This window comes from Pyxicephalus adspersus, chromosome 4 (assembly GCF_032062135.1).
Source record: "Pyxicephalus adspersus chromosome 4, UCB_Pads_2.0, whole genome shotgun sequence".
NCBI classification, from domain to species: Eukaryota; Metazoa; Chordata; class Amphibia; order Anura; family Pyxicephalidae; genus Pyxicephalus; species Pyxicephalus adspersus.
This window is the reverse complement of record NC_092861.1, coordinates 31023619-31048530: the sequence shown is the minus strand read 5'-3', so window position 1 is coordinate 31048530 and position 24912 is coordinate 31023619. Positions and strand designations below refer to the sequence as shown.

General features: G+C 37.5%; 1 protein-coding gene across 1 annotated transcript in view; it reads left to right on the top strand.

Annotated features, from left to right (window-relative positions):
* SPHKAP (SPHK1 interactor, AKAP domain containing) overlaps positions 1 to 23335 on the top strand; it is a 34014-nt gene extending 10679 nt beyond the window's left edge. Inside the window, exons 5-10 of the mRNA XM_072410105.1 lie at positions 1200 to 4665; positions 9424 to 9606; positions 9945 to 10034; positions 14454 to 14503; positions 16058 to 16242; positions 17846 to 23335. Coding sequence (XP_072266206.1) covers positions 1200 to 4665; positions 9424 to 9606; positions 9945 to 10034; positions 14454 to 14503; positions 16058 to 16242; positions 17846 to 17989 — 4118 coding nt within the window. The 3' untranslated portion in view covers positions 17990 to 23335. The remainder of the gene's footprint in view (positions 1 to 1199; positions 4666 to 9423; positions 9607 to 9944; positions 10035 to 14453; positions 14504 to 16057; positions 16243 to 17845) is intronic.
* Positions 23336 to 24912: the final 1577 nt, after the last annotated feature.

Genomic DNA, 24912 nt, shown 5'->3' with positions numbered 1-24912 from the left:
ATGCCTCTTTTATTCTGAAATACAGCTTTTATTGGTTCATTTAAAAACATTTGTATACCAAGAATAGTCTCTACACATTATGGTATCAGTGTACTTTTATGTTACTCACTTGTTCAAGTAGATAAACCTTTACAACTAACTTAAATGTTCAAAAAGGTAGCCCTAAGATTAAGGTAGCCCTAACTTCAAAAATGTATCAGCCTAAATGTGTCCATTGCAAAGAAAGGTATACACCTACTACAATTTTACATTGATTCCTGTACATGCTACATCGGGGTATCTGACTATCATATTTTACTACGCTGTTCCTAATATTAGCCACGTTTTTAGCCTGTACTCTCCTGTACCATGTTTCACAACTTGTGTACTGAGGATAACCATATTTAAGAATGCTTAGGCAAATACTGGAAATTTTCCTTCCAAAATGCAAGCAAAAATTTTGGAATAACATTTATTAATGATTTGTTGTAATGAAAGGAAATAAGAATAAGTGTACTTTTTGATATTGATATAGTTACATAGCATATACATTCATCCTGACTCCTGACCTGAGGTTGATCAAACTAAAGCATAAAGTGTGGTAAATGTGTTTATACAAATCTCATTTTAGATAAATATTTTGCAGTGTATAGAGGTGTTATTGCATGAGGGCCCCACTAGGTAAAGCTTACTTTTCAAGCTCTGTTCCCAATTTCCTTTACATTAGATTTTGAACATATACAGTTCACAGGGGGTACATATTTCTGTCAGTATACTTCAGAATAGATTTCACTGTACATAAAACATACTGGTTACTTTTGTGCCTTTGGATGAAGTTCAATGTACTATTACTTTGGCTTTGCTTCTGATTTAATCCATTGCCAGATATGTTTATTTCTAAACCTTTCCCAAAAACTATGGTTGATTTTGCCTTTCTATATGTAAATTCCAGTGTTATATTATTGATGAGTCTTAAATCAAATGTCTCATGAATGTGGGATCAAATGATGACATCAAACATTTTTTTGCTTTGAAGTTCTACTGTGCTAGGCTGTAGCCACACCTTACCCAAATGTTCTGCTTGACACTTGTCATACTCATTAATACTTACTGCATGAGTCTCATCTTGAGATGGTTTACTCCTATACTGTAGAATCTTCATAGACTAACCTTCAAAGTAGAACTAGTTCTGACCCAATTTTCTCATCTTTCGATTTCAGAGCTTTCTGATGAGATCAAGAAAGTGAAAAGGAAAGGAAATGAAAATCCACAGAACAAAAAGAATGGAAGAATAAATCTCAGGAGAGATGAAAATCTTGCTAATATTGTTCATGGGGTGGAGACAAGAAGAAGTATTGAAGGAAGACGACCATCTCTAATCAGCACTTTCCTTGAAAAGACAGCAGAGTGTAATACTGAAAAGAAATGTGTTAATGAATTGTGCCAAAGTGTAATGCAGGCCAAGCATCCCGCAGAAAGAAAAACACACCACACTGCAGCCTGTGATATGGACCATTGCATTGAGTCTTTTGAAGATCCAGCAACTACAGGCCAGTATGCAACAAACTTGGCTGAATGTGTACTGCAGGATGCATTTATCAGACTGTCACAATCTGACAACTCTTTTACTAAGGAAGCTGCTGTCAGTATATCAGCTGGCGATTCTTTATTGTCTGGAGTCATCTGCAAGGAAGGATCTCCTGCAGCAGTCCGCTCCTGGAATGACCTTCCAAAAATTGTTATAGTTCAGAGTCCGGACAGTTGTGATGGCCCAACTGAGTGGGTGGATGAGTCACATTGGTCTGAACAGGAGAACACTGCAAATGTTTGTGACCACTGGGCAGATGAGGATGGATCTTCGGGCTCCACACAAAGTACTTTAGAAGTGGCTTTAGCATGTGCAGCCTCAGTTATAAGTACAATATCCAGTCCCCAGACTTCAGAACAAAGTAAAGTGAATCTGTTAAAAAATGTGGATTCGCAAGAGAGAGACATTTCCGAGGACAGCATTTCAGAACTTGTAGGGTTTCCACATGTTACTGTGGGGACAGATTTTTCACTGCCTTCTGCTTTGTGTGAACTAACTAGAGTGGCAAGTGCAGTAGCCGTTTGTGGACTTGGTGATCAAAAGAAAGGTTCCTACCCTAGTACGTCCAGTGGACTTCTAGTTGCAGCTGATGCTTCAACAGCTGTTGCTCTACACTGCAGCATTGCACTGGGAACAAGCATAGAAAAGTTCAAGGACAACATTGCTAAGGTTCTTCTTAAAGAAGCAGCTATAGTTTTGACAAGTCCAAGCACCTACAAGAATGTGGGCGAGTTTATTGAGTCTATGAATAGCAAAATAATGACCAGTATAAGTTCTTCCAAAGTCATACATGTGGAGGATGTTAGTAATGATGACCTTGCTCATAATTTGTCTGATATGATACTGAGACATTCTGCTGAAAAGGAAACCCACAAGCTGCCAGTTACCGAGAGCCACCAGTTCTCCACAACTCCAAGTGATTTTGTAACAACTACTACTGATCTTCTATATAATATAATGCATTTCACTTGTAATAAAATGAGTGATCTAGTACAAACTGGAGACTTACCTTTGAAGGTTGAGACCGTTTTACAAAGATCCGCAGGCCAAGACCAAACAGAAAGTCAAAATGACTTGTCTGACTTGCCAAAAGCCCACAAGCCATTGGTTCTACGGAATGATAGCAAAACATTACAATTACGTAGCTTTAGTGCAGAGCAAAAAGTTGAACCAGTTTCCCTCAAACAAAACGAAGTAAAGGAGAACGGTGAGAGGAGTTACAGTAATGGTGCTCAAGTTAAACCATCCTACTCTAAACAGTGTTTGAAAAGGGAACGGTACAAACGTTACCATGACGAACATAAAGCTTTCTTAGTTAGTGATGGCACTCTCTCAGATGATGAATGCAGGCTATCTGCAGATTCGGGATCCATAGATGGAATAATGAAATCAGGAAGTCAGGAAAAAATCAACTATGAGAATAATGTATCCAAGGAAATAATTGTGAGTTCACCCTTGGGTAGTAGTTACATACTGCACCCTGCTCAGGCTGTACTTTCAGCAAAGTATCCAATCAGTAATTACTGCTTAACAGAGTTTGCAGATGACTTAGCAGAAACTGTTGTGTCTATGGCCACTGAAATTGCTGCCATATGTTTGGAGAATTCTAATGGGAAACAACCATGGTTTTGTGCTTGGGCAAAAGGTAGTGAATGCTTGCTGCCTCCTTGTAGGACAGTAAAAAGGAAGAAGGAGACATCAACAGCTGGAGCAGTGGTTAGAAGGCATAGACCACCACGCCTCAGTGAAATAAAAAAGAAGACTGATGAACACCCAGAACTTAAAGAGCGACTCATGAACCGAGTGGTAGATGAATCCATCAACCTGGAAGATGCCCAGGATTCTGTCAATGCTTTTGCAAATGAGGTAGCTTCAAAAATAATGAATCTAACAGAACCATTATTAGCAGATTCATTATGGCAGGGCCAAAATGTGTCAAGGAACAGGCTTCATTGTGAAAGGTGGAACCGAGGTAAAGCATCCAGCTATGAGAGTATCCCGGAGGAGGATTTAGATACCAAAAGTCTTCTCAACACACTTGGCCCTGGCAATACATTAGGACAGCCATTCAGCCGGACAAGCTCAGTATCCAAACAGTCTAGCTGCGAAAGTATAACAGATGAATTTTCTAGGTTTATGGTAAACCAAATGGAAAATGAAGGAAGAGAATTTGAGCTATTATTGGACTATTATGCTGGAAAGAATGCAAGTAGCATTCTGAATTCAGCTTTGCAGCAGCTTTCCAGGAGGAACAGCCACTTGAATGTGAGACCTACCTGTCTTTCTAAACAGTCCAGCACAGAGAGCATTACTGAGGAGTTCTATCGTTACATGCTAAAAGAGATAGACAAGGAAAACAAAGACAATTATTCCAGCAGAAATACAGCAGAATGGACAAACAATCTGATGCCTCCATCACCTCGCACACCCTTCTGTTTCCGCCAGTCATCCATGCCTTGTAATAGGTCATCTAGTGCACGTTTAACTGTAAATACTCCAGTTAAAGCAAACTCATTGGATGGGTTTGCAAGGAGCGCTTCTCGGGATTTTCTCAACATTCAGTCTGTAAATGCCATATCTTCCACAAATCTCTGCAAGTCAGACTCCTGTTTATACCAAAGGTGCCACACTGACCAGGCAACAGACATGTTAATCCACGAGACCTGGTCCAACTCTATTGAGGCATTAATGCGCAAAAATAAAATAATAGCAGACAGAACCGAAAGTATAGATGAAACACTACCAGCACATGTGGACAATTTTGCTAACAAGCTGGCTGTGGACATTGTTCAAAGTGGAAAATCTCTCAATGTTTCACACCAGGATTCACTTGAAAGCACAAATAAAGGAAGCTTTAATAGTAAGTCTGTTTCACAAAACCAATGCAAATTTACAGACAATCAAGAAACCTTAGTCAACAAAAGTTCATGTATCCGCAAGTTAGGCTCTTCGCTTAGTACTATGGAGGTACCCCTTATACAAATTGAAGCTGAGCAGAGGGAAGAGACAGATGGAGAGGACCAAGAAAATGTGCCGGGGAACTCCCCTTCAGAACATAAATCCGAACAAGATGGGGCAAGGAGCATTTCCCATGGAAGGTACATGTGGCAAATAAAAAAGACTAGTAGACATCTTTGTCAATGTCAGCTTTAAGTGTGAATCCTATATTAACCTAATATATTATTTTATTATTATTACATTTTATGCATGTTACTATTTAAGTGCCAGTGTATTTTGCAGTGCTGTACAATAAAGAGGCTGCAAATGACAAACCTGCATACTTCTACAATGACACAGGAGGAGACAAGGACCTTGCCCAAAAGAATTTAAAATCCAAGAGCTGGTAGAGCATAGTACACAATTTTGCGGGGTATGAAATGGTGGGTATTTAGTAATAGATTAGGACACAGATCAAAATAAACTGAGACAAGAGCTGTGGGGTGATTTAGGTTAAAAGTACAGTAGCTAGAATGTGATTCTTGAATTTGAGGAATAGTAGGAAGGATAGATATGTCTAGTGGCAGCATCCATGATAGATTGTAGAGGTGAGAGTCTTGTTATTGGAATACCATAGAGGACAATGTTGCAGTAGTTGAGGTGAGAGTTAATAGGAACTTGTTCCAGAAGTTTGGCGATAGGAAGAAGAATATTTTGCGATGTTGCACGGGTGGAAGTGGACTTGATGTTCTTGATGCATGGAGTACAGGAGAGTACAGACTCAAAAAAATCACCACAGCATATCTGTGGGGTGGGGCAAATTACCATGTGATTTAATAGGAGATTTTGAATGTGGAGGGTGACAAAGATAAAGTGTTGTTATAATGGGAGGCAGCTTGGTCTAGAGATGTGATTTTAGAGTATAAACTTAAATTGCATTGTTAGAACTTGTTGTGAAAATGATGTGATTAATGTTTGACAGTTTTCTACATCTAGAGTAAAGAACTTGGATCTGAAATTATACCATATCAGTTCTTCCCATGCAATGATATACCATGTTTGTCTTGTGGTAATTTACCAATAGGCAAATCTTTTAAATCATTATATTAGACAATCTTCCATATTCTGAAGTTTTCATAGACCCCCGGTTAGTACCCTGGCCCCAGCCAGTCTGTAGTCTGCACATTTGTAGATAAACTTTGACTTTCACTGGTATAATACGTTTCTGGCCCAAAAGGTTTTCTATAGGTAGAGCTTCCATGTACACACTTCATTCCATCCACTTTTAATTTAATCTCCATGATTTACAGTATCTATCATGTACATTTTACCCCCATGATTGTGAGCCTATTGTCATCTTTTACATTCTACACCAAAAACATTAGGTTGGTATGTGCTTTATTATTCATGGAAAATATATGCTGCTATTTATATAAACTGTATTCTGTACTGTTACTGCTAGATAATTATACAGTAACTGTTGTAATAATCACTTTCCCTTTGTAGATCATTTACAGCCTTTCAGTAAAAGTTATGTCAGGTGTAAATGAGGAATGTTAATTCTTCAATTCTGTGTTCTCGAGGTTAAATTCATCATGAGAAATTTCAGCATGAAAAAACATTGATTGTACATACAGAAAGGTCAATTCTGGTGTGATAATTTATTTTGCTTTGATAATGATCTGGTGAAACAATTATGTTTCAGTTATGTTTTTTTAGTCTTGACATGGGAGTTAGTGTGCTCATAAGCTTTCTTTGTGACTTCACACACAAAGTTCCACAATTCCAAATTACCAGTTATTTACCACCCTAAGCAATATATGCTCAACCTATAATATTGCCTTTTTTTTCCTTGCCTTTGCAGTACTCTTCAGTAAAAAATAAAAAAATGTTGTTATGCATTTAGGTAGTGTGGTATACCTCATTGGTACCTCTGGTTTTAGTCAAGGCGAGTGTAGGCCCTGGTCAGCACCAGACCTCACCAGACACCAATCCCCCAAAATAATGGGGCAGTCTTCACCTTTAGCAAGTCCCTGCTCAGCCTCGGGAGACTGGTTGTTTCTCCCAGCACACGGTTTCCCCCAGGACTTAATCTGCAAGGGATGGCATCTGGGGATGGGCGGGCAGAGGACCAGGGGCCAACAAAAAAAGCAGTACCAATATTCCAAGTCCAGAATACAGAGCCAGGTCATTCACAGGTAATCCATCCACCAGAGAAAGGGCAAGACACAAGCAGAGTTAGGGTAGTTCTGGGCAGCATAAACTCACAGGGTCAGAAACAGGCAAGGTCAGCAACAGTAAATCGGATGAATACATACCAGCAGCAAGTCAGCCTAGCTTAACACTACAACAGGCACTGGTGACTGGGAGCAGAGACGCTATAATTCCCACCAGCCAACGACTGTACAGGACTGAGTCAGGAACTAATTTGCCTCTAAAATCCCCTTCAGTGGTGCACAGCCTCACAGAGTGAGCTGGGGATGCCAAGAAAATACATCAGGCTGCACGACTAAAGGGAAGCAGGGAGTGTTGCTATCTTAGTTTTCCTTGTTGCTAAAAATGGTATTGCTGAACAGAATAAACAGTGTTGGATACTGCGGGATCGCTGGACAACATCTCTAACAGTGTTTTTCAACTCTTTTAACATGGGGAAACACCTTAAAAAAAACTTTCAGGTCTTTGGGGAATCCCTGCTATATTTACTATATTCACAGTATTTTAGTGTTGTGATGAGTAGGAAAAATGCCAGTGTGGGAAGGTTGCCACCCTTACAAATGGTCAAAAAGTCACTGAAGTCTGTTAAACTTACCTGAGAGGTACAACATTGTTCATGGATGAAGGAACCCCTAGCAACCTCTGGAGGAACCTTTAGGGTTCCACAGCACCCCGGTTGAGAAATACTGGTCTTGGCAATGCTGAAGCTCGGCAGTCATCCTTTGATCAATAATATTTTGATCCAGGAGGCCCTTCCTTTCACTTGTTTATTATGCAGGTATGCTATCTCCACACATTCACACCACAATCTCATATTCATTTCTTTACATATTCTAACAATCAGATAATGAGATTTGAACAAGCCCTGAATGGTCCTTTAGAAACACAGCAAATTACTTGTCTTTGAAGCTTACAGCATCAGCATTGTTCAGGTTTCAGCTTTGTGCTAAATTAGATTAATACGCTGTTGAGTCATTGCTGATGGGGGGGAGCTGAGCTGCTAAGAGAATGACTTGATTAGTAGTAGTTTCATAATGGCTTTGGATGTCTCTGATGAATGAATAATGTGAATGATCCACAGTGCTTGCATCTACAGAGGTCACTAATAGGCTTGATTTAAAGCTCGTCTACTGACCCCTATGTATGTTTAAATACATATACATAGGTAATGTGAAAATTAAAAGAGAAGAAGGTACATTCCCTAAGGTAGTACATTCTCAATGACTCCAGGAGGTAATATACAGGTTTGCATCTTGTTTGGGTTGGAGACATTAACAGGAATATAAAGTAAATTTGTTTGCTTGAGTATTTCTAGAATTTCATAACTATAACTTCATCCTGTCCTTCCCTAATGGTGACAGGATTACTAGTGTGATGTTACCCTCTAAAAAGCATTGGGAACATCAATGATAGAGGTAACTCACAGCAAGCATTGACAATCACATATATCATTGTGAAATTCTCAGGACAGTGAAATCAGATTTCGATTTGTTTCCTATGATTTACTTCATTTTGTACTTTGTCTTATAAGCCCAATTTTGTTCCAGTTTTATCTTTTAGAACAAGTATATGGCATTAGGCAGTTTCCATTAGATAACATGTCTCTAAATCCTGTCTTCTCATCTAAACAAACCTTTCTTCCAGAAAGCCAGGGTGTCCATGTAGATCATGTATTTCTGGATTCATGCAGAGCTCCTTTGAAAATAAAGATACTTGTATTCTCTGCGACATTGTCTGAGTTGCTTCTTGTGCCTGCTGGGCTTTGTATTACTGCCAGGAACCAGAGCAAAGTTTCCCTGCTATTATTCTACATTCATTCACAATGCTCCTGTAAATTAAAGCACAATGGATGCCTATATTGGAAATCAACGTAATCACTTTGTAAAACTGTGCTGCTAGCATACTATACAATCAAAGCATTGCCTTTATTTTCCATACTGTGGCAGAGTAATGCATTGCATACACATCATAAAAACATTTGTCTTGTTTGGGAAATGTTAATGATGGGAAAAGTTGAACTTAGATAAAAGAAACCTGTCTTAAAGGGAATATAAAATACACAATTTCACATATGGACTAAGAATTTGCAGGCTTGATCAGTAAGTCACTGTAGTGAAATAAGCATGACCGCCAGGGAATAGACGACTAAAAGATGCCAGCAATGGCAGCACACATTTATCTTGTCACCACCGAGACACTTTTCTATACCCATGTCTTGAATACCAACACATAGTACTACACAGCCAATGCCCAACTAGGTTTGTATTTGCTTCTCTTGCAGCACACATTGGTTTCTCCATCTGACTCATCCATTGCTACAGCACGTACTACTCAGCAGGCTAAGCGGGTATTTGACTTGGTTTTATGTCTGCAACAGCTGGAGAACAGCTCAAAAAGCTTGTAAAGCATATAATGGATACTTTTTGGATTGATTAGAAATTGATCGGTTTCTTTCTCTGACAGTAATTTACTAAACTTGAGGATGTTGAGGACAGAAAGTTGCATATAACAATAATAAATAAGTACCTGGTGCATATCTCACATTTATTTCCCCATAGACTTATTTAGTTAAAACATATTAAAAGGTCGTATAAGACACATTATAAGCTCATATAAAGTGCCATATGCAATTATCATAACTGGAATAGTTAAAGTTTGTACATATGGCTGGTTTTGATGGTTTTTTTTTTTTTTGTCCCTCACAGAATATCCCGATCAAAAAGCTTGCAGGGCTGTGAAGCCTTTCCAGAGGTGAAACCAAGACCTGCGCTCCCCACTCCCCTGAGTAGCAGTGAGGACAGTACAGGTAGCTGGTCACAACTTGTTAACGAGGAGGAAAACCCAGAGGACACCAGTAGTTTCCTTCAGCTGAGTGAACGATCTACCAGGTACTGGCTTTGTGTGTTGTGCATATAAGCACAGGGATCACGAGAGAATGTTAAAAGTGTACCTATCCTATAGAGCACTATCCATATCTACCAGAGAAACCACTGAATGTACATTTTATATGCAGTCCTGTGAGTTGAAGTTCGAATAAAATATTATTTATTTATTATGTATTTAATAAATACATTAGTTTTTTTATTAGCCTATTATTGTTGAAATAACTTTTTATTTAAACTTCTTTAGTGATAATAGGTCCCAATTTTTCTCAGCAGGCAGCAGTTTAAAGTCTACTATGTTTAACATTGATTGGTAAAAATGTAATTCTACACTATTTCAACAGCAATGGCAACTGCAGTACAACAAGCAGTGTAGGTGCTGTGGACCTGGATGCCTTTCTAGAAGTTATTTCACCTGAAATTATTCCTGAAATGTGAGTACAACTTAAGTACGTTTAATTCTTAACAGTATTGTTTTACTGTGTAATTTCTGGCATATATATTGGGGCAAAGACGGAATGTCACTGAACACAAGCCTATGCACTTGTACGGGTTTCATATATCGCCAGAAAGCAACTTTATGCTATCATGATTTGCTACTTTTGTAAGAAATGTAGGCCCTACTTTCCCTTTTTTTGCACATTAAGTAGGATACCTAGATAGTCACGTGGTTATCCTGGCATCCACTGATAAAAATATATCTTTCTGACACCAGCAGATACTTGTGTCTAAAACTTACTGGCAAACCAGAAATGCTAGCACAGTCATTCTGGAATATAGCACAAACTGGTCAAGATCACATGTAGAGTATTGTCATCATGGTAACAGTTTCATGCTGCCATCCTGACATTGAAAAAAAACAGATCCTTTACCTTTTTCCATGTTCAATTCTCCATATTCAGTGATACCACTTTGGACTTTATTTTTACATATGTATAACTTTGTGATTCATTCCCTATGAAGTTTTTTTTATTTGGTTTTATTTGCATTTTGTGGGCTTTTGCATTTAGTGCCACTAGTACTTACCAATTTATTACCTAGATGCATATACCCATCTAGGTAATGAATATAGTTACCATTTATTGACCACTTGTTTGTTTAAATGCTCTTAACGTCAGTTACTTTTTCATAAGTGTTATCCTGTTGTGTCCTTGGTGGTTTGGTCTCTGGTGGCGGCCTGTACAGTATCTGAGGACAATTGCGATGCATCACAATAAAAAATGGTAAAAAGAACAACTAGCTATCAGAAATGGGATTAAGCCACAAACATTCTTCATTAGTTTGTAAGGGTAATGACTTCCCGGAGATGCTGCATAAAGTGTCCTTAAACCAAAATACAGACAAGAGCCTGTACAAAATAGGACTTTAGAGGTGGATGAGTGTTGGTTTACAGTAGGGAACATTAAAGAAGTTTAATCTGTGCATTGCTTGTTGATGTGCACTAATAAAACTGGGGAACATTTTTTGTTGAGTTATATCTTACACTTGTTTTTTACTAATTTTTGGGTGGTGAATCCAGAAATGACCCCAGTTTTTTGCTATCACATCCAGTTTTTACGATATAGGGGAACCCTCCATTTTTGTCAAAAAACATACAAATTTTACATTAATGAAATAATAACTTAAATGTATTGTTTATTTAAATTTCTTTTGTTCATAAATGCATTTATTGCTACTCTATGACATTTTTTACAGTAAAACGTTTAAAAATTAATCGGGTAAGTGGGTAAAAGGTAAAACTTTACGCTTATAGCCTTTCCTGGAGTGTTCAGTGTTAGGACAATCCCGCCGGATGCCCCAACAATAGTCAGCCATCATATAAACATCTCATCTACCCTGATGCCGTCCTTCCATGACCTTCAGATCTTGGTGGAATCCTTCACCTTGCTCATCACTGACTGCAACAAGGTTTTCTGGGAAGTTAGAAAGATGGCTATGCAGAAAATGCACCTTGATGCTCATATTGCAACCAAGCAATTTGTAGCTCTCCAAAAGTTTCTGGATAATTTCTGTGTAATTATTTGCTTGTGTGTTTCCAAGAAAGTCCCTGACAATGGCTTCAAATGATAACAAAGCATTCTTTTTGACTTCAAAGATGAAATGTTCATCTTTGATGAGCTGCCGAATCTGTGGACCATCAAACACACCAGCCTTTATTTTCTCAAATGACAGGCTAGGAAATGCCAAAGTGAGGTACTTGAAACATTCTCCTTCAGTTGGCAAAGCTTTAATGAACTGCTTTATCAGACCCAGTTTCATGTGCAGAGTTGGGAATATAATATTCTTTCTATCAACATGGCTCATGTAGAATGTTTGGATCACCTGGTTTTAGGGCAGATCTTGGAGGCCAATTCATTTCCAGCCAATGCTTCTCATGAGCCTCGCTGTCCCACATGCACAGATAACAGGGATACTTGGTGTATCCGCATTGCTGACCAAGAAGGAAGCATACTATTTTAAGGTCAACACAGATGACCCAATTGTGTTAGTGATATTGCAAGAACTCAATGACTCTCTTTATGTTTGCATATTCTTCACGAAGAGAAACTGAATGTCCAATTGGGACTGACCCAAATATATTGCCATTGTGAAGGAGGACACACTTTAAGCTCCTCTTTGAGCTATCGATGAATAGTCGAGTCATTCAGTTGAGTTATAGATTGGAATTCACAATTCCTCCATTAAACCAGGTATGTTATGACAATACACAAAGCCACTGTCAGTTCTAAAGTACTGCAGAAATGCAATTTCTCTGGTTCTAAAGTACGATACCTTTGTTCCTTTTTCTCACGCAGTCTTGGTGCTAGGAGTTCTGAAGCCTTCTTCAATAGTCCCAAATCACGTGTCAAATCACTCAACTCATGCTGATCAAATCCCTTACAAACAAAGTCCTCTTTAATTTCAAACTCTTCATCATTGTTGTCACCTAGTTCATCACCATAATCATGTTCTTCAAGAGAGGGTAGTGTACGGAAAACCGCGCTGGGATTTAATCGGAATGAGCCAGTGGACGTATAGCCGATGGTAGACTAGGATACTCTATGTTACATTTATTTTTCTTGTTATATCCTGAAGTTTTCACTATACAAAAGTACCAGTCACTGAAATGATCTCCTGGCTCTCGCCAAACCATAGGTATACCAAATGGCATCTTATCACGTGTTCCCTTTGTCCACATCCATAAACCCTCCACACACTGTTTGCACACCTTATAAGGGGCCAAGACTTATCTTGATCACCAAGTTTACCTTTGAAATATGCCAAATAGGCTTGCTGTACAAACGTGCTGATGTTCGCCCTTTGACTGGGAATGGTGAAACTGCCACAGATATAACAAATCCGGGTTGTTTAGGCACTTATGATGAGAAACAGCAGAGCCAGACATGATCTGAAAGAAAGGAAATATGTGTGTAAGTGAAAAAATAAACTTTGCTTATTCACTATGTAGAGCAGCGCACAACCTCTGACCACAGTGTCTTGCGTGTAAATGAGCAGCAGTGGATAAAATACCTGACGTGATAGAAGAAAACTAACTGCACTTTCAGAATCAGCATACCTATTTTAGTATAAATAAGCTTAAAAATTGAAGTCAACAAAAAAATTGTTACCCAGTGTAATGACATGGAAAGCAGTCCGATAAAACCGTTTATTGAAGCAGATTTATTAAAGATTTTGAGAATTTTCACACAATTAAATGAGCAAAGATTTCAGTTCATCCAATCAAGTGAAAAAAAAATATGTAACTTATGTTATCTGTACATAATTGAATAATTGAGATGACTCAATGGTTATATAAGTGTATTCACTGAACACTATACTGAAGCAAAAGAACATTGTTCATGTTTTGTTAGTATTCAGTATAAGATATCACACAATCTAAGTAATTCACTCTGTATCCCACCTGACATCCAATTATCACAAATGATGAATCATTGGCAGGTGTTTCACACTATGCACATACACAATCCTGCTGCTGGGAAACACAGCCACCCTCACTGTACCATGTAGGCAATGCAACCAGCTCTTCGGAACTTACTTCCCATGAAAAAAAATACAAACAAGGAATCATCACTGGTTCAAGCTTTATGACTAAGTACTGGTCGCCCAAAATGCGTCAAGGCATTGTCATGTTCTTTACCTTTGTTGGGATTTGAATAAAGCACTTACTGGTTATAGTATACCACTGAGGACTTCTTGTTTGTGAGTATTAAGGGTTTTCACATATCACATTGTGTGTGGACAATATTACTCTAAAATTTGCTGAGCCGGTACAGTAAATATAACGTGATAGTTTTGTATGCAAAAGTGAGTTGAATTATATTTTGAGTTGATAATCTAGGTTGATTGAAGTCTGCATACTTTGATTGTAAGCTTGAAGATATTGGTAATTGGGGTACATAAATCCCCATTAAGTGCCATTTAAATACTGCCTCTAGGTTATACCCAATTCTATTTATACATTTGTACTAATTTGCCTCTTTTAGGTTGGTCTAAGTTCAATAAATCCCACAGCTAATGTAATAAATAAAGACTTGTTTCTGGAGATCGTTTTAATGGCAGCTGGCTAATCTAAATTGCCCTAATACCATTGGTATCTAACGTTGCTTTTATTCCTATGCTAGATTTTATTTTACTGGTCAGCATTTCATGTTCTTGCTTCCCAGGGGAGGACTTATAATTGGTTTGATGCTTTTGTGGATGTTAACTTTGTATTTTGCTGCAATGTTTCGGTTATTGGTGCTTTTATGTGTTTCTTTTATGTTTTACATTTGTTTCCTACTGTTATTTCAATGAAAAATACAGTTAAACAATAAAATAACTTGATAAAATCATTCTCTTTTTTTTTCCCCAAGAAAACCAGAAGAGAAGACTGTCACCAAAGATCTACATGAAAATCCAGATGGTAAGAAATTTTACTAGCACAAATTCCTAAGGTTGTCAGATAATAATTATTCTGCTGATGATCACACTTTTCAATGGTAGAGGAACAAAGCGCTTAATTCAACTAACCCCCCCCCCCCCCCCCCGCATGGAAACTCCATAGGAAAAGGAACAAGGTCTCCTAGTGATTTTGTCTCTGGAGAGTTTTTGCAGTGACTTGATCTCTGGTCTAACATTACCATGTTCGATGTTTTCCATAGAGAATTTCAAGGACCGGCAAACATGACTTCTGGTGAATGCAAAAACCCTGACATATTTCAGATTAAAATAGAAGATATTTTTTGGTTTAAGTGGATTATGTATTAAATGAAATCCACTCCAAATAACGATGATGCTTTGAATAAAATAGTTGCTTCCCTAGTTACTTTTCCTGCTACTTAGAATACAGTACTGTTGTTACCATTCATTGGGGGAATGATGGTGCCACATTCTGTGATTTAGATTTCCAGCCTGTATTGCATTATGCAAATTATTAATTTATCATCCATAATACATTTTAAAATGGATTTTGGACTAAAGCTAGATTTAATAAACCATCATTTGATAAATTGGAAAAAAAAGCAGCAAATAAAAGCTGGTGTAATCCTTCTCCATTTTGTGGCATAAAGAAATAAATGTATCAGGAGCATAAATAGGAAAAAATACCACATTGCAGTAAAAAGGGAATCTTACTGATCAATAGTAAAATGTATGGTACTATAGTATTGTATTGTTCACACCATTGCTCTGTTCACTCTAAACTTAAAATTGTGTTAGGAAGGAAAGCTCACACTAATAGGTGCTCCTACATAATAGGAAAATGCAGAGTTAAATTCAGAATTGAATTTTCTTTTATGAGAAGTTACTGCATAAATGAAGCTGTTGATCGAGCAACTTGGCTTGAAGTGTGGAACCAAAAAATTGGTGAAAAGCGCATTATGAATTTTAATAGAGCGCTATACTTTGATGATTTGCAATTCATATAACTCTCAGGACACGGTTTGCCTTTAAAATGTTCTCTTCTAATCCAATACCATTACACGGGTGGTACCCTGCTGGTTCCTATTTCATGTACCTAGGATCACTTCTCTAAGTAAAGGATATCTGTACTGCATGCTACATATATGACATCAAACAACAGTGTGTAATGATACCTGCTTGAAATCTCCATACAGCTTGATAGTTGTAGCAAATCTGAAAGAAATTTCAGTACATAGAATGACCTACAACTGCAAAGCAGTGTCAATTCCATGCATAATACCATTGTAATAAACCCCATCTTTTTTAAAGAAATCTAATTTTTTTTCAGAATTTTTGGTGATTTTGACCTAACCTAACAAACTCTAAATCCCAAAAATGTTCAAAAGCTCTGTACAATTAAATCTGGATGTTCACACCTATAAAAAGTAAGAGAAATGGATGGGGTTCAGTTGTCATTGCATTGAAAATGATGTCAGTAAACTACATGGTGTTTATAAGAGAATGGGGAGAGCAGAGTTATACATTTAATAATGAGCTATTTTATCTATGGTTGCAGAATGTACATCTGGATTATCAGTGGGCACGGTCAGCTGCCACCAGGAGGTCTCAGTTTTAAACATTGATCTGGATTCAGATAGTTTTGACTCTGAGTTGTGCACAACATTACAGTGGATTGCAGCATCGGAGCTAGGAATACCCACTGTCTACTTCAGGAACTCTCAGGAAAGTAGGATTCAAAAGGTATGTTGTCCACAAATTGCCTGTAACATTAAGTATATATGGATAATTTAAAGCAAATGTTATTTTCCACCAATGCATTTCTTTTTTCTTCTTTTTTTTAATTTATTTTCAAGTAGGCTTGTCATGAAATAAATTTAAGGGCTACAATTGTAGACTCTCTATTCAACAGGTACCATATATGCTCTAATATAAACCAAGATTTGTTTTTAACTTAAATTCCATTAGAACAAGGATCTCAGTTTATACTCAGACCACCAAATGGCAGGTGTCCTCATGTAAAGTGTATAACAAACTTGTCACCTGAGTTTGTAACACCTTACATGAGGACAAATTGCCATCTACTGGTGGCCATCAGTTGCATCCCACTAAAAAAAGGATGATAAGGTTAGTAAGTAACTCATTAAAACTGTGAAATGGGGAAAAAGATAAACAGACTGAGCCAATGTGATTTGATTTTTTATCTCTTTTTAAGTAAAAACAAACCGCAGAAGTATTTGTGTGCATTTATTTATTTGTCATTTGTTGATTACTGTTTTGAATGTTAGCAGTGATGGTCACATTTTTTGCCCTAGGTTTATACTCCAATAGTTTTCCTGTTTTTTTTTTTTTAAGTAAAAGTAGGCACTTCACTTTATACTTTGATCGGTTTATATTCAAGTATATACAGTATGGATGTCAGGAAAGTCAATTAAGTGTTGTCAGTCCTTAGATACACACGTCATGATTTAAAGGTATGAAGCAAGTGAGTCAGCAGCATGAGAGCCAGGGTCAGCAATAATTTCCTTTAGGTGATGGGAACAGATGGATGTTTGTATAGAAACTGTTAGTATACAGACCTAGGGGGCATTTTAAACTTATCAGTAAAAGTGGGTAAAAGTCATTACAAGGTATCTACTGTCAGAAGTGATATTACCAAACTGTGGGTTGCTGTAAGGCTAGGACTGGCAGTCTGGTACCTCTGACATTTGTTGGTAGGGCTGGCATGTCCTAGTAACTGAGCTGGCTTATGTGGCTTTATCAGCTTAGTCTTTAATTAAACAGAAACGTTCTTTGAAGCATTTTTGACATTATTCCATTGGTTCTCAGCTCTGTACTCTATTAATTATTTATACCAAATTAATATTATTGCTTCAGTTGACCTGAAATACAATATGTACATATACAACTATGCTCTGATGTTATAGATACCATGGCTATTTTTATTCCCAGTCCCCCCACGGGTGCTTCAATATTACATGTATGTATTATTACATGTATGTATGTAATTTTGTGAAGCTTGCTATACCAGCGGCTGATGTAGGTATTTACTACGTATTACGCAGAGCAGAGAGCTACACATATAATTAGCCACTAAAATATATCCCAAGTTTCTGCTCTTTGCACATTCATTTTTACTCTTACCCAATTAGCCAATGTGTCCTGTAGCTTTTGTAATAGGGGAGTTGTGTTGCTGAAGGTATAAACTGAACAGAATAAATATATATATATATATATATATATATATATATACCTTTCATGAATTTAACCTAATTTATGCAATTGTCTTTGTAGAAAACTGGTACTTAGTGCCTAAAATAATGTAAAAATTTCATTCTGTTTTTAGTTTCTGCAAGTCACACGGTTCGTTCAGTCAAAGTCTTGGAAAGTCGGGGATATTTTCAGTGCCCTCATCCTTCACTGCAAGATACAAAAACAGGGGAGTGAAGGAGCACCCAGTTTCTTTGATTGGCTTCTGGAATTGGCATAATACAATTCAAGATAACTGCATGGACAGTCATTGAGTTTCACCATGGTCTTGGTGAACTCCCAACCTTCAGTACAACGCAAACAGACTCACTTTTTTTTTATTTTGTACCATGACTGGGAAAGGATTGACAGATTGTATATTTAGAATGTATTAGATACAGTTTTTTTAGGCACGTGGGCCTTGCTTAATATTTTTCTAGCCTATTTTAAAAATATATGTATATATATATTTATTGGAGGAGATGTGTTTGAAATTGCAGAATTTAGTTGAATTGTGTGTTTATTTTTAAGATCTGTATAAAGTAACAAGTATATGAGGTATGTGAATTGGCACGTGCTGTGATGGTCCAGCAGTAAAAAATACCATTCACACCTATATAAAATGTCATAAAAAGAAATATAATGAGACAGTGTATACGTTACCCAAAGTGTTATTAATGATAAACATTACATTTATTTAACTTATCAATGACCTGATAGAAAAGTCCATGCTAAGCTCAGAAATATGTATTGAATATACGCATTAAAGAGCTGGGTATTCTCAGTTGCAGGAGATGATTTGTAATTGAATACACACCTTGATTGTGTGGGTAATGCTGCGACACTCCTTCGTTCCTTAATATAAAAGGAGAGGAACATTTCTTTATTGTCAGCAGTACTGAAGGTTACTGAACACATTCAGTGCCCCCCCAATGGGCCTGTACCAATTCTTCTCTGTTTTTATAATAATTCTTTTCATCTATGGAAATGCTCATCGGTGTATGTGAGCTTTGGCGACACATTTACCTTTTGTGATGTTCCACATTGATGAAATGTTCACAATCCTATAACTGCTGCATTCCCTGAAGTGGTCACCTTTGCTGCTGAGTCCTCAGCAAACTTCTGGGTCTACGGTTATTATCTTTGGCCATTCAATGACCACTGATTATTTATCTTCTGTATGTGTGCGGGAGCTTAATTGTTCTTGGTATCGGGATCTGCTGTGCCAATGTTGTATAAAGCTGCATCTACACTGCAATAGGAAAAACAAAAAGCCACCAGGGAAAAGTTTTTTTGGATTTAGTTCTGCTTTAACTGTCCTATTGCCTCGCCCATTCCCTCTCACGCTCAGTATTGCTCTCCCTTTACTCCCATCTCTTTTCTGTCTCTTCTTTCACTGGGTCTTTACTGTCTGTTGCTGCCCACCTCCATACTTTAGGCATTTGCCACTTACAAACAAAATCCTTTCTGTGCCCATCCTCTACTTACCCTCCTCCCCAGTCTAAATTACAGAAGTGTAACCCATATGTTTCACTTTACAAGCTTCCATTCCCTCTCCCTGTCAGCTTCCATCCTTCCACAATCATTATATTCTTTCCTCGATTTTAATATCAGCTTCCATATTCCAACATAAAATATAAGAAATAAACCTGTAATTTTATCTCAATGGTTGGGGAGTGTTGGAAGGCACTGGCACAGTACTTTTGTGTGTCTTCATTGTGTCCTGCAGAGTACCCTGCTTCTTTTAGTAAATGTTATTATTCTAATAGATTAGTAAATATTAGAACATTTGCACCAAATCTAAAGCTTAAGGTTTAACCCATTGTTTTGTATTAGAATATTAAATGTTCCATGTTCCACTAGATATCCAGAGATGAGCAGAGAGGGAAGAAATTTAATGGACACTTGCCCCTCTCACATCACTCACACCAGTCTTGCTCAGCTTTAGGTGCATGTGGGGCACTTAACTAATAAAGTTAATCAAATATTAAATTTATAGTTATTGCTTTAAATTTTAAATAATGTAAACTTGTGTGGGAAGGTCAGACGCAATTTACACCAGTTAGAAGACATCTCCATGTAACTGGAAGCAGAGCCAATCACTTGGATCGGCAGGTTATTAAAAGCAACATAAATTTTGGGGTTCCTGGGTTGCCAACTGACATACATGATGCTAATTTTATACCAACACCGATTAGTCTACACGGGTTCGTGATGTAATATTTAAGGCAGTGTAAGTCTCAGGTGTACCCTAAACTACTGACTTTAGAGCTGCAAAGATAATAAACGATTCACATTATAATAACTTATATTTTAAAGACTGTAGATATATAGGGAACGATTATATGATACCTCTGTTATAGGGAAACTTGTGATTTTCTTTTGGTGGAGGAGGCTCCAGCTGGGTTGTTTTGTCTTAAAGGGCAAAGTTGTTTCAAATCAAGGATGAAGTTTGTGATTTGCTGCCGGCCAATTTTATTTCAAACTTTGCTTTCAGGCATGTTAGAGCCCATGTCTGGCTGGAACCCATTTATGTATAGGGAGAACAAACCATACCCATTGCTCCCCTATTGGCCAGTGCACTAGTCTTGCAATCCAACCACTCTGAGCTGTGAATGGGCCCTCAGCGTCCTGGTTTGCAACGCAGGGCTACTGGAATAAGGGGTGATGTCAGTGGCCAAGAACAGCTTACAGAAGAGGCTTTAGGGGACCAGTTGCATGAGAGATGGAGCCCATTAATTTTTGTGGACAGGCTTTTGACCAACATTATGGCTGTTTAGTCTGCAACCTATATGAATGCAGCTCTGAAAATGTCCCCATTATCTAGCTTTGTGTGCTTTTATCCAATTCCCATTGTTCCTGTGTATCTGACGGTCAAGAATTGCAACATTTAAACCACTTGTGTATTGGGAAATTTGTAAAATGCAGCAGATGCATGGTTCTGTAATACACCATCATGGAATACACAGGAGGAGTCTTACTAATAGCCAGAACTCTACAATGTAATGCATGTGTTTGATATCCATACCAAACCAGCCTATCTGTAGCCATTTATATACAATCTTTCCATTTTGCCTTCTTGCAAACAAGCCATATTCCTTTCTGTAAAACCAGCAAAATCTAATAATGTAAGAAGGTTTATAATGGATTCTGACAGAATGCAATGCATTTCCTAAGCAAATGTTTATTTAATACAAGCATTGTGCAAATTACAACCACCCCTGGCAAGGATTAAGCAATTATCTTTTACATATCTGACAATACCAGAAATCTGATTGGTTGTTATGTGTATTGTATTCTAATAAATGGCCCTAGTAGAGTGGTAGTTCATTCCATGGACTGCAGTGATATGTGGGAGAGAGGAGATCATTAATTTACTAATAACCTAAGCACAAAGACAACGCAACTCTTTCTTTCATCTGATTCCTGATCAGGGGATCCAGATGATTCAAGGTACTGCAACACTTGCAGCCAATCAAAATACTGAATATCTCCATGCTGGCAGCAGAAGAGATCATTTTGTGTTTATTATGAGAGTAAATGGAAGCACACCCCCTTTGTTTTGCAGCTGCCTTTTAAAATGTTAATGATGCAGACAAAGTACTGACAAGTAAATAAATGTTGTGTGAATCAATGTTGTATGTGTGTTTTATTTCCCCAAAATGTGTTGGAGGGGTAATACATTGCATTCATACACAATATGATATTCCTAAATTTTTGTCTTAAGGATAGCTCTTTAGGACACTGATTGACTGGTGGACATCTAAGCCAACTACCTGATAGACTATTTCTCTTATTACTGGCTACTGCAACCACACTCCTCACCACCCCCACTGGACCTAATTAAAGAAGTTGTGTATGCAGTTGTGTTTACATTGCAGTTACAGAATGGTTGTGGCACAGTTCCTGAAAGCAGTGTTTTGATTCTTGTTGTATGGTTGCTTTTCCTCATGTGGAGAAAGAACTACACCACCAAAAAAGGAAGGGCGATGTTTGCAAACACATTGATCTGTGGTGGCTAACGGTTTTAGAGTCCTATTTATTTAATCTTTACTGGACTTTGCAGACACCAGTTAATAAACCAATTCTTTAAACCTGATATCACTGTTAAAACCTTAATTTATTTTACACTAAAATAGATGAAAAGTATAACACACTTTGTGAAACAATTGGATGAGTACATGAAACTGTATCAAATTAGTCCCCCTTGCATTCTGACGCGTTTCACAGATTTTGCTTCCTCAGAAAAATTGTAGGACATCAAAAAATATTGGGTATATTATCCAATTGAAACCAAGTGGGATTACCCAATCTTTTAACTTAGCATTGATAGGACTTAGAATCAAGGCCACAGAGTAATGGTAAGCTCCTAACAGAACACCTAACCAAGAGTTGCTGAGGCAGGCAGACAATCTTCGGGCAAGGCCATAACAAAGGCCTATTAGGCATAATGCAGCAGGGTCAAAATCAGAACAATGATACACACAGTCCAATTACAGGAATTGCATGAAATCTCAAAAAGAATGTGTGTGCTTTGGTACTAGGCTGCTAGACTAGTGGTTTCTAAATAACTGGCAACAGATGGTACTGGTGTGCACTTACTGTAACATCACAGCTATAAAAAGCTTTTTGTCATGGCCAGTATTTTCATAGAGCATTGTCTGCTTCTGACCACATTATTCATAACTTGAACAGGCTTTCACACCTAATTTTCCTCATGTTTTGTTTTTTATTAAAAAATCAAAAATAATCTTAGTTGCACACAAAAACAGCAAACTCCCCTATGGACCCTGCAAATCTGTAAATTGAAAATCATACTACTGACCAGGAGACGTGGCATGGGAAGACTCTCTTAATACTGAAAAAGCGGTTTTCATATCCAGGAACACTTCTATTCAGACTTTCTAAACTGAAGTTTTCTTTTATTCCATTTGATAAAAAATTTCATCCGTAAAACAACCTGGAAAAAGTGCCTTAAATTCATATGGGGTACTGACCATGATTAGTGTGAATGATATAGAATATACCAATTATTCCCATTGTAAGAGAATATATACTGAACACACAATTGTGTAAATTTCAAAAGCTTCATATACTTTTATAAACATGATTCATCTGCAATGTTGCACATTGATGAAGTGAGACAGACAGACATGAGGACTGTGGGAGAGGATAGAGATGGAAAGGGACGACAGGTCCCTTTTAACATGTACCTGGGCTGCAGGAATTTGTATTACATTTCTGGCACTACTAAAATTGTTCTTGTTTGCTGACTGATGTTCTTCGATGAGGTCTGAACATTTGATTATATTGTAGTGGCATGAGTAACAATTGTGTGTTGTATTGGGCATGCCGTCTCCATGTGTAGGAAGAGTTCAGTGAAGTTGACCATTGTATTAGTGGCCTGATTTATTAACACCCCTAGCGTCCTAATTCTGTCTGTATGTCCACGCAAAACGCGTAACTTTTTTTGCATGGAAATTTATTTTACATTGTAGGCCTATAATTCTTAGGCATAACTCACTGAAATATGTACAATATTTAATAAATTTAATAAACTTTAAAAACAAAAATCTGATTAAAAAAATAGTGAAACTTAATATATAACTGTACAGTAGCATGTATAATATATATATATATTTATATATATATATATATATTTATATATATATATATATATATATATATTATATATAAAGATTTCTTTGTATTGGACTCAATACAGCTATTTTGTATTGAATTCAATACAAAATTTTGGAATTTCCCGCTGCTCCGCCCGAATCGACGTGTGCACCGATGTCGCCGGGAAACCCCGGAGATCGTTTCTGCAGTCACCGGCTGAAAATGGGAGGGCGAGGACCTCCAGGGACCAGCAGGACACCAGGGGATGCCAAGGGAACAAGGTGAGTTTGTTTTTTGTTTTTTTTATGCTTGTAGCGACCCCGAGTGTGACCCAGGATTACCGTTTTTTTGCATGGTAAATCCACCCGAGTCACACTCGGGAATACCGCTAGGGGGGTAAAGCTCTCCAAGGATGGAGAAGATACACTTTCATCAATGAGCCTGGGTAAGCCAGCAAACCTGGAATGGATTTTTTCAATCTTGGACCAGATCCATTACAGGTTTGCTGGATCACCCAGGTTCACTGATGAAAGTGTATGTTTTCCAGTCTTGGGGAGCTTCAATTAAATTGGGCCCTCCTTGTTTCAAACTGATATACCTTCTGTCATTTGTACTTTTATGCACACCTTTAGGTATTAAAACCACAGAAAAGGATCCAAATCAAATCATTTTGTTTGCTATTACTCTTTATTCACTAGAGTCAAGTTAGGTGAATCAGCTCCTTTTCTAATTGACTTCTGTGCTTGTTCTGCAAGGCAAATATGAATGTTAATGGTATAGACCCCTCTGCAAAGGACAGGACCTGGCTGGCTGCAACAAATGTTCCAACTGACTGGTCAATCACAGTTTAGATTACTTGTGTTGTAGGGCTGCTCGCTTGAATAAACACCATCATTTAGTAATAAGTGTAAGCAGTGATGCCCATATATTATTGTGAATGCAGCCTGTATAGTTAACCTTGTCTTTTCCTTGCAGTTATTTGGTTGAAAAATAGACAAACAAAATAAAATCATTTTTAGAAATGTATTTTCCAGGTATTTCGTTCTGGGTTGTAAATTTAGGGTTTATATAAATTTTTTATGCATAAACAAGCTTGATGTGAGATCATCCTTTTGTCTGCCTAAGAAATAATTGCAAGCTTAGAAAACAATGAATTTCAATTGTCCAGAAAACAAAAGACAAAGTGATTTTAGTGGTTTATAAAGTTGCACGCTATATTGGTTTTGTTTTCTGTATCTTATGAAGTAAGTTATTCCTACCCCATCCAGGAAACCTCAAAACTATTTATAGCTGCATATTGATATAAGAAAATGAGGTCAAGCACAGATTGCAAGGTGGATAATCTAATTTTTACTGCAGTCTTAGGACTGCCAAATGCAAAAGATATTTAGGCCATATAGAGGTTAAAGCAAATATACCCAAGCTTCTTTACATTTAATTTACAAAGGCACTGTGCATCTTAGTTTTAAGAAATAAAATACATGCTTTCCCTCCTTTACTTTCTCATTTGTTGTATGACAGTGCAGCAGTGGCTTCTTAGAA